Raw genomic sequence first — 9,404 nt, 5'->3', positions numbered from 1 at the left:
GGTGAAAAGTTTGTAAGACGAAACAATGTTTCCCATAGGAATCAATGGAAAAGCGATTAATGGGTGCAAGCCCCAAACTCACCCCTTTTGCCAGCCGAAGCGCCCGTTTTTGCGCTGCTGGGATTCTCCTGAGGCTCCCCTCCATGGGAAACCCCACCTCTGGACTTTTGTGTTTTTGCGATGCTGCAGGGGAATCCCAGCAGGGGAATCCCAGCATCGCAAAAATGAGCGCTTCGCTGGCAACGGAAGTCCGGAGGTGGGGTTTCCCAGCGAAGGGAGCATCAGTTAAATTGCAGCATCGCAAAAACACAGAAGTCCTCGAAACTCCACCTCTGGACCTCTGTGTTTTTGCGATGCTGCGACTTCACTGAGGCTCCCCTCGCTGGAAAACCCCACCTCTGGACTTCTGTTACCAGTGAAGCACCCGTTTTTACACTGCTGGGATTCCCCTGCTGGGATTCCCCTGCTGGGATTCCCCTGCAGGATCACAAAATCACGGAAGTCCGGAGGTGGGGTTTCCCATGGAGGGGAGCCTCAGGGGAATCCCAGCAGCACAAAAACGGGTGCTTCGCTGGCAACAGAAGTCCGGAGGTGGGGCATCCCAGCGGCGGCATTGGGTTTGTAAGGTGAAAATAGTTTGTAAGAAGAGGCAAAAAAATCTTAAACCCCGGGTTTGTATCTTGAAAAGTTTGTATAAAAAATAAAGTTGGCTTAAGAGTCACAGGTGGACAAAGGAATGTCAACTTACCACCGTTCATTTGGTGACTGAATTGACACCAATAGAAGCGGCTTACGGCCGTTTTTTTCACTTAACATCGGTTGCAGCATCCCTGTGATCCTGTGATCAAAATAATTCGGACTTATGTCCAATTTATGTCGGTTGCAGCTGACAGGCAAAGTCCAGGGGGGGAGGAGAAACCCGATTTGCTTAGCGACCTCGTGATTCGCTTAATAGCTTCAGCAATTCCCTTTACATCTGTTGCATAAAAAGGGTCATAAAAATGGAGCACGACTCAACTTAAATGTCTCGTTAGCATTGGGGATTTGGGATTCCATGGTGGCCGTAAGTTGAGGACTATCCATAAACCCACATTTTGAGGAACTGGGATCTTTAATGGCAAAAGGCCGAGGGACAAGGAAGCATTCTGCAGCCGGGTAAGGAGCGTGAAAAGTGATGGTCGTTAAGCAAGACACGGACTCCTGGGAAGCCGAGTGATTTCCTTCCCACTTATCTCAACAACGACCCTGTAAGGTTGGCTAGGATGGAAGAAGAGGGGCCAAAGGCTAAAGTTTTGAATAACAAAGAGAGTTGGAAGGGACCTTGGAGGTCTTCTAGTCCAAACCCGTTTGGGCAGGAAAGCCTACGCTACTTCAGACAGATGGTTATCCAACCTCTTAATCATTTCCAGTGTTCACAACTTCTGGAGGCAAGCTGTTCGACTGGTTAAAATTGTTCTAATTTCTCCTTGGTTCTTAGTTGCTTCTCTCCTTGTTTAATTTTCACCCATTGCTTCTTGTTTTACTCTCAGGTGCTTTGGAGAATAGCTTGACTCCTTCTTCTTTGTGGCCACCCCTGAGATACTGGAAGGCTGCTATCGTGTCTCCCCTGGTCCTTCTGTTCATTCAACTAGCCAGGCCCAGTTCCTGCAACTGTTCTTCATATGTTTTAGCCTCCAGTCCCCTCATCATACTACATTCAGTTTTGATCTCCAAGATGCAAAAAGGACATTGAGACTCTAGAAAGAGTGCAGAGAAGAGCAACAAAGATGATGAAGGGACTGGAGGCTAAAACATGGGAAGAACGGTTGCAGGAACTGGGCTACTTTAATGAAAGGAAGGACCAGGGGAGACATGATAGCAGTCTTCCAATATCTCAGGGGTTGCCCCAAAGAAGAAGGAGCCAAGCTATTCTCCAAAGCAAAAGAAAAGGAAGGAAAGAAGGAAGGGAGGAAGAAAGAAGGAAGGAAGGAAGGAAGGAAGGACCAGGGGAGACACAATAGCAGGTGTTCCAATATCTCAGGGGCTGACACAAAGAAGGACTCAACCTATTCTCCAAAGCACCTGAGGGCAGAACAAGAACCAATGGGTGTAAACTTAACAAGGAGAGAAGCAACTTAGAACAAAGGAGACCTTTCCTGACAGTTAGAACATTTAGTCAGTGGAAACTGCTTGCCACAAGAAGTTGTGAATGCCCCAACACTGGAAGTTTTTAAGAAGATGTTGGATAACCATCTGTCTGAAGTGGTACAGGGTTTCCTGCCCAAGCAGGGGGTTGGACTAGAAGACCTCCAAGGTGCCTTCCAACTCTGCTGTTGTTGTTGTTGTTGTTGTTGTTGTTGTTGTTATTACTATTATTATTATTATTACTATATTATATATTAGCCTCCCGCCCCCAAATCCTCTTTGCTGCTCTTCTCTGCCCTCTTTTGTGTGACCAAAATTGGATGCGATATTCCAAGCGTGGCCTTTATAAAGTGGCCCCAACAGCCCACGTGGCCTCGATTCTACACTTCACGTTTGCCAAGGAAGAGGCCCCAAATTGTGGGCAACTTTGGATGCACTGGAGCACCCTGGATGCCCACTTGGACAAGGGTGGGCGGGGAGTGAGAGCCCCCCCACGCAAGGAAGGAAAGCCCTCCAGGCCTCCGCGGCTGACCCCCCCCAAAGCGCAATTCCAGGAGGGTTTGAGATGCCACACGGCGGCTCCTGGCTCCTGGCGGTTTCTTTTATTGGCAGTGGTGCAGTGGAAAAAATTGCTATTTCCGGCCAGCCGAGATAAGGCTGTCGTCTCACACGCAGCCTGGATGACACAACGCTCTTTGCACAACAGCAGAGGTCAAACCCTGCAGCCACACTCCGGAAAGAATGTGGGAATTCCCTCCAAGGGCTCCTGACGCAGCTTGGCACCTCCAAACACACACACACACACACAACACCAATGCCCATCATCCGTTGGTCCATGGAGAAGCCTTCCAAGAGTTCTATAAAATTGGGGGGAAATTTTATGAATGGGTTGAAAATAAAAATGGATAAAATAGTCGACGTAATGTAAATTTTACACTAAATTTACATTACGTTGACTATTTTATCCATTTTTATAAAAGAGATAAAAGAGATGAGAATTATTATTATATTGTTATTGTTGTTATTGTTATTATTATTAGCATTGGCATCCTTCAGTCTTGAAAGACCATGGTATCATGCTCTGGATTCCCCAGGGCATTATTATTATTATTATTATTATTATTATTATTATTATTATGTCAGTACAACACAGCAAACGAGATCACTATGCTGGATTTCATATTTCATCACCAGTCGGGCGCTTCCCAAGCACCTAGGACTGCATGATGTAGTGGCGAATTATGTTTGCCCATCCCAGTAAAGTGGCCTTGGCAAGCATTATTGTTGTTGTTATTATTATTATTATTATTATTATTATTATTATTATGTCAATACAACACAGCAAATGAGATCACTATGCTGGATTTCATATTTCATCACCAGTCGGACGCTTCCCAAGCACCTAGGACTGCATGATGTAGTGGCGAATTATGTTTGACGATCCCAGTAAAGTGGCCTTGGCAAGCATTATTATTATTATTATTATTATTATTATTATTACTACTACTACTACTATTACTACACTGGGGAAAAATTTGTTTTCTGAGCTTTTTTATAGTTAATTAGGCATGCTGGTTTCAAAATTGTAGTTAGTTTTCTTCTACCATGTCAAGTTTTTTCTATACCTTATATAGTGTTTCCATTTGTTTGTCCACCCACTGTATAGGCACAGTATAAAATATAGTTAATTGGGCAACATGAGCATCAAATTGCATTTTTGACATAGGCCTCTTGCTCACTTCCTGGAAAATCTCGGTGCAGTCAGTGATGAGCAGGGTGAGCGATTCCACCAAGATTTGAAGGTCATGGAGGCACAGGATCAAGGTAGATGGGATGGACATAGGATGGGCTGACTATTGTTGGAGCATCAAGCGACAATGTCCATAGATCAAACCCTCCAGAAAAAGCTCTAAGCGAAAAACTTTACCTTAATATGTATAATTACCATTCAATAAGAAAATAACTATTTGTATGAACACAATTTATCTTGCAGTAACTATTATAGCCTTTGTATGAATAAAACTATTCTTTGTAAACGGTATATTTGGTATGTTTTCACTTTACTTTGTATGCACAATTTGTATGACTTGTGAGGGTGTCCTGTAACTTAAAAGGTAGACAAAACTATGGTTATTTTTAGATCCAGAGGCCAAAATTTAGTTGAAAACAAGTCACAGGTTTAAGACAACGAAATTGCTGTTCCCCGGTGTTTTATTATTGTTATTATCAACAAGACAACACAGCAAATGAGAACAGAATTCCCTCGCTAAGTTTTTTCCGTTTTTCTGAAATCAAGATACGTTCACCACATTCCCACTAGCTACGAGGATTCTCCAGAAAGTAAGGTTACAAAGCACGTAGCTCTCACGGGGAAGTTGGCATGACTATCGTGTGGCGGGAAGCCAGCAGAAGAGAACGGGCAGTGCCAGTGGTCAGTAGACCATCGGCTGGCGTTGTGGGGAAAGTTAGAGATGAGTGTCCTCATTCCATTGTTTTCCAAGGGCGAAGTGCGCGCTGTAATGCGCTACCTGAATGCTAACACTGCTGTGATCGGTGCCCAAGATGCTTACTGAAATGCACGAAATCAAGAGTCAGTGCCGCATGAGAATTTCTGGACTGTTTCGAGATTGAAGGCGAGGCTCTTCTCAACTGTAGAGTGACAGGAAACTTGGGCTTATCTCCAAACTCCAGAGAGCAAACGTCAATCAATGTAAAGGTGCCATACCTGTTCTCCTTCGGCCAAAAAATTCAAAACTCAGCAATTGGCGAGAAAAATTTTGGGCACCCATCACGCACAAAATTAGGGCACCCATGGCGGCACCGTTTATGTCCTTAGCACTCAGGCAGCACTCACTTCACCCTTGGCGGGAAACATGAGTGTCTAAGAGGTAGAGTCACAAATTGGCACAAGAGGGAGCCAGAAAGCGTGATTCTCTCTCTCTCTGCTGATTCGCTGTGACTGATGTAGTAAGCTGTGTGTATTCAATGATAGCTGTAATGTATGTCTGATATGTAAGACAGGCTTGTAATAGGTGGCACCTCCCACCGAATAGGATAGCGAAAATGTTCCCTAAGATTTCTCCACTATGTTGGAAATGTAAGAAAGAAATAGGTTCCTATTACCATCAATGGTGGATGTGTAGTAAAGTTAAGCTTTATTGAAAAAATGATAGAAAGAATAATAAAAGAAATAGTAACACAAAAGATAGAAACCCCCCCGGAATTCTACTTACTGGGTATAACTAATCAGAAATATAAGAAAGAAATTCTACATTTAGTTATTCATATTTTGACAGCGGCCAGGATAGTATATGCGCAAAATTGGAAAGGGGAAAATATCCCCAAAGAGGAAGAGGTTATTAAGAAAATATTAGACTGCGCTGAAATGGATATGATGACAAGACGTTTAAAAGACCAAGAGGAAACAGAATTTTATGAGATAAGGAACAAAGTGTATATATGGATAAATAAGAAGAAGTAAAAAGAATAGAATTGTAGCAGTATGGATATGATTTAAACTTTATGTTGGATGTACTGTAGTTTATATATGAAGACTTACTATACAAGGTTAAACAAATTTCTTCTTTTCATTTAAAGTAATAAGTAGACTTAAAGTATTAATAATGTATTCTTTTTTCTGTATTGAAATTTATTTTCTAGAATAAGCGGAGAAATTGCAACCCCACCTTTATGTTAAATGTTTGTTTGTCAGTTTTGTCTATATTATGAAAATTAATAAAATTTATTGGAAAAAAAAAAGACAGGCTTGTAATATGACTATTGTATTGAGAGATATTGACTGAGTTGAATGTGCATGGCCAGACTGTTTAACTTGACTGTGCTGTTTCTAAAAGTAAAGACTATTTTATACACTTGGAAGTATCTGTTTTGTATGACTGAGTCATTACTCCTATCTCCTGGATATCTGCTGGAAGTTGAAGGGTTCGGCATGCTCCTTAACTCTTAACTCAGCTAGGAAATCTCATCAGTATGACGATCTTTACCGATGATGATATTATTTATTAATTAATTAATTAGATTTGTATGCCGCCCCTCTCCATAGACTCGGGGCGGCTCACAGCAGCAATAAAACAATTCATGACAAATCTAATAATTTAAAAGCGTTTTAAAAACCCCATTATTAAGCAGACATACCTACAAACATACCATACATGAATTGTCTAGGCCCGGGGGAGATGTCTCAATTCCCCCCATGCCTGGCGGTAAAGGTGGGTTTTAAGGAGTTTACGGAAGGCAATGAGGGTGGGAGCAGTTCTAATCTCCGGGGGGGGGGGGAGCTGGTTCCAGAGAGTCGGGGCTGCCACAGAGAAGGCTCTTCCCCTGGGGCCCGCCAGATGACATTGTTTATTTGACGGGACCCGGAGAAGGCCAACTCTGTGGGACCTAATGGGTCGCTGGGATTCGTGCGGCAGAAGGCGGTCCCGGAGATATTCTGGCCCAATGCCATGAAGGGCTTTATAGGTGATGACCAAACACTTTGAATTGTGACCGGAAACTGATCGGCAACCAATGCAGACTGCGGAGTGATGGTGAAACATGGGCATACCTGGGTAAGCCCACAATAGCTCTCGCAGCTGCATTCTGCACGATCTGAAGTTTCCGAACACTCTTCAAAGGTAGCCCCATGTAGAGAGCGTTGCAGTAGTCGGGTTGACTACTAGTTGGGTCATGAAACGTCGACAAGAAAAACCACCAAACTCAGCATCTCTCCATCATTTCAACCCCGAGCTACCAATATTCTCCTTTATTGGTACCCAGGGGTTTTATTCCAGGATTTTTTTGGGGGGGGGGGGACATAAAGGGGGCTTCGGACCAGCCACAAAGCCAAAAGTCTTTTTGGGACCCCTCCAGTGAGAACACAGCTGTGCAGAGGAGTCCCCAGGCCTTCCTCCTCCCTCCTCCTCTTCAGTTACTCAGGGGCTGCACGCAGGACGCGGATGTGGATGGCTGAGTTGTGGCGGGCACGGGTCAACGGCTCATCCCGGTCGCCCTCGGGCTCAGCGTCGTCGGCCAGCTGCACGGTGGAGGTGTTGGCAGCCAGGCGGAGAGCGCCGCAACCTGTGGCCTCCAGCTGCAGGGCCACGTTGATGGCGCGGTTGATGGCCAGGCCCAGGCCGTGGATGCAGAGCTCGGTGCAGCCCCCGCCGGGCGCCAGCAGCTTCTGGCAGCGTATCAGCTGCGCCCGGAAGTCCGTCTTCATGTTGATGTAGATGTCGCCGCGGCGGCGAGGAAGTCGGCGGGGGGAGTCGGCGGCGCAGGGCACGTTCCGGCTCACTCGGGGGCCCCGGCTCAGCCATGCAGTCCTGGGGGGGGGGGGAGAGAATGGCAAAAAATGGGTGCTGCGGATCCTGGCTCACCTCGCACGCAGGACAGGGTCTCCCCCAGCAATCCTCGCCCCCCCCCCCCGCATGTATGAGGCAGTCCCCCAGCCAGAGAGAAATGCCGGGGATGATGGGCTAGGCAGTGCCGTGTCTGGCAGGGCCGCTGCAAACCCCTCGATCCCTCCCGCCCTCCCACCCCCGAAGGGTTGGACTGCTGGGGGACAATGAGTTATGCGGGGGATGATGGGCTATGTAGTCAGTGCAACCCTGGGCTCTGTGCGCCTGCAGGAGGCGGTCTTGGCAGTGCCCTCCTAGCCAGCCAGCCATGCCTGAAATTGAAATGCCGGGGATGATGGGCTATGTAGTCAGTGCCCACCTCTGGGAAAAGGCAGAGCAATGGCCATCCTATCTGGCAGGGCCGCCACCACCACCCCGGATTCCACCCTTCCCGCACTCCCGTCCCTAAGGGGTTGAAATGCAGGGGATGATGGGCTATGTAGTCAGTGCAACCCTGAGCTCTGTGCGCCTACAGGAGTCGGTCTTGACAGTGCCCTCCTAGCCAACCAGCCATGCCTGAAATTGAAATGCCGGGGATGATGGGCTATGTAGTCAGTGCTGCATCCGAACAAGGAGGGAGTGGTCGCCGTCCTACCCGGCAGGGCCGCCGCGACCCCCTCGCTGCTCCCGCCCTCCCATCCCCGAGGGGCCGCCCGCTCCCACCCACCTCCGTTTGCAGCGGCCACCGCTGCCTCAGCCGAAGCTTCCCGCGATCGCCGCAACCGGAGCGAGAAACGCACGTGGTCTGCCGGTCAGGGACTGACCCGGAAGTCCGGGTTTGAAGGCCTGGGGCCGCTCTGCGCTTTCCCTCCTCTATGGTGGCGGGCGGGGGGCGGGGCTGATGAGAAAGCCAGTGCGCGGAGGGCACCGGCGCGCCCCCTGGCGAGGGAGACGCGGATTATTCTCTCCCTTACTTTAAAAAGGTTGAATTTCTGCAAAAAGCTTTAGAAGCGGCGCCTTTACTCCCTTTCTGCTGCAGCTGAGTTGATTTATTTATTTTGTTTTTATAGTTTTATTTTTACTTTTATGTTGCTGCTTTGAAACCACATATATTTATCTATAACAGCTTTTTCATTTTGCTTTCATTTCATTTTATTGGATTTGTATGCCGCCCCTCTCCGTAGACTCGGGATAATTCAAATTATTATATTGTTATTGTTATTGTTTCAGCAATACAACACAGCAAATGAGATCCCTATGCTGGATTTCGTATTTCATCCCCAGTCGGGCGCTTCCCAAGCACCTAGGACTGCGTGATGTAGCGGCGAATTATGTGTGCCGATCCCAGTAAAGTGGCCTTTTGCAATTGACAGATGGAGATTTTGTCAATTCCGATGGTTTTCAAACATCCGCTGAGATCCTTTGGCCCTGCGCCCAGCGTGCCAAGTACCACTGGAACCACTTTCACAGGCTTATGCCAGAGTCGTTGCAGCTCGATTTTCAGATCTTCGTATTTCACTAATTTCTCTAGCTGCTTCTCCTCAATTCTGCTGTCTCCTGGGATTGTAATGTCGATGATCCATACTTTCTTTTTCTCCACAATCAGGATGTCTGGTGTGTTATGCTTCAGAATTCGGTCAGTCTGAAGTGGAAGTCCCAAAGCCGAAGACAACAGCCTGAAGATGACGAGCGGGACCTCATCAAAACATCAGTCTGTCAACATTACACAGGAAAAGACATGAATGTGTCTAGACCTACATATATGTATGTGTGAGTTTAGATTGTTGTGAGTTCAGCTTTTTCCCTGTGTAATATTTTGATTGCCTTTGTGATGTTTCAGCGAAATCACATTTGTAATTTTATTTGTAATTTTATATTGTTGTAAGCCGCCCTGAGTCCTTCGGGATTGGACAGTGTAGAAGATTAATTAATTAAATCTAA

The 9,404-nt window shown here is 46.5% G+C and overlaps 2 protein-coding genes across 2 annotated transcripts in view; both read right to left on the bottom strand.

Annotated features, from left to right (window-relative positions):
* Positions 1–9,404, bottom strand: part of LOC139175949 (asialoglycoprotein receptor 1-like) — a 579,489-nt gene that overhangs the window by 398,092 nt on the left and 171,993 nt on the right. The window lies entirely within an intron of this gene.
* On the bottom strand, positions 6,852–7,442 carry POP7 (POP7 homolog, ribonuclease P/MRP subunit). The gene is given in 2 exon segments (XM_070766929.1): positions 6,852–7,387; positions 7,389–7,442. Coding segments are annotated over 2 exon segments (387 nt in total). The 3' UTR covers positions 6,852–7,054.

Source organism: Erythrolamprus reginae, chromosome Z (assembly GCF_031021105.1).
Source record: "Erythrolamprus reginae isolate rEryReg1 chromosome Z, rEryReg1.hap1, whole genome shotgun sequence".
NCBI classification, from domain to species: domain Eukaryota; kingdom Metazoa; phylum Chordata; class Lepidosauria; order Squamata; family Dipsadidae; genus Erythrolamprus; species Erythrolamprus reginae.
The sequence above is the reverse complement of the archived record's forward strand: the minus strand, read 5'-3'. Positions and strand labels throughout refer to the sequence as shown.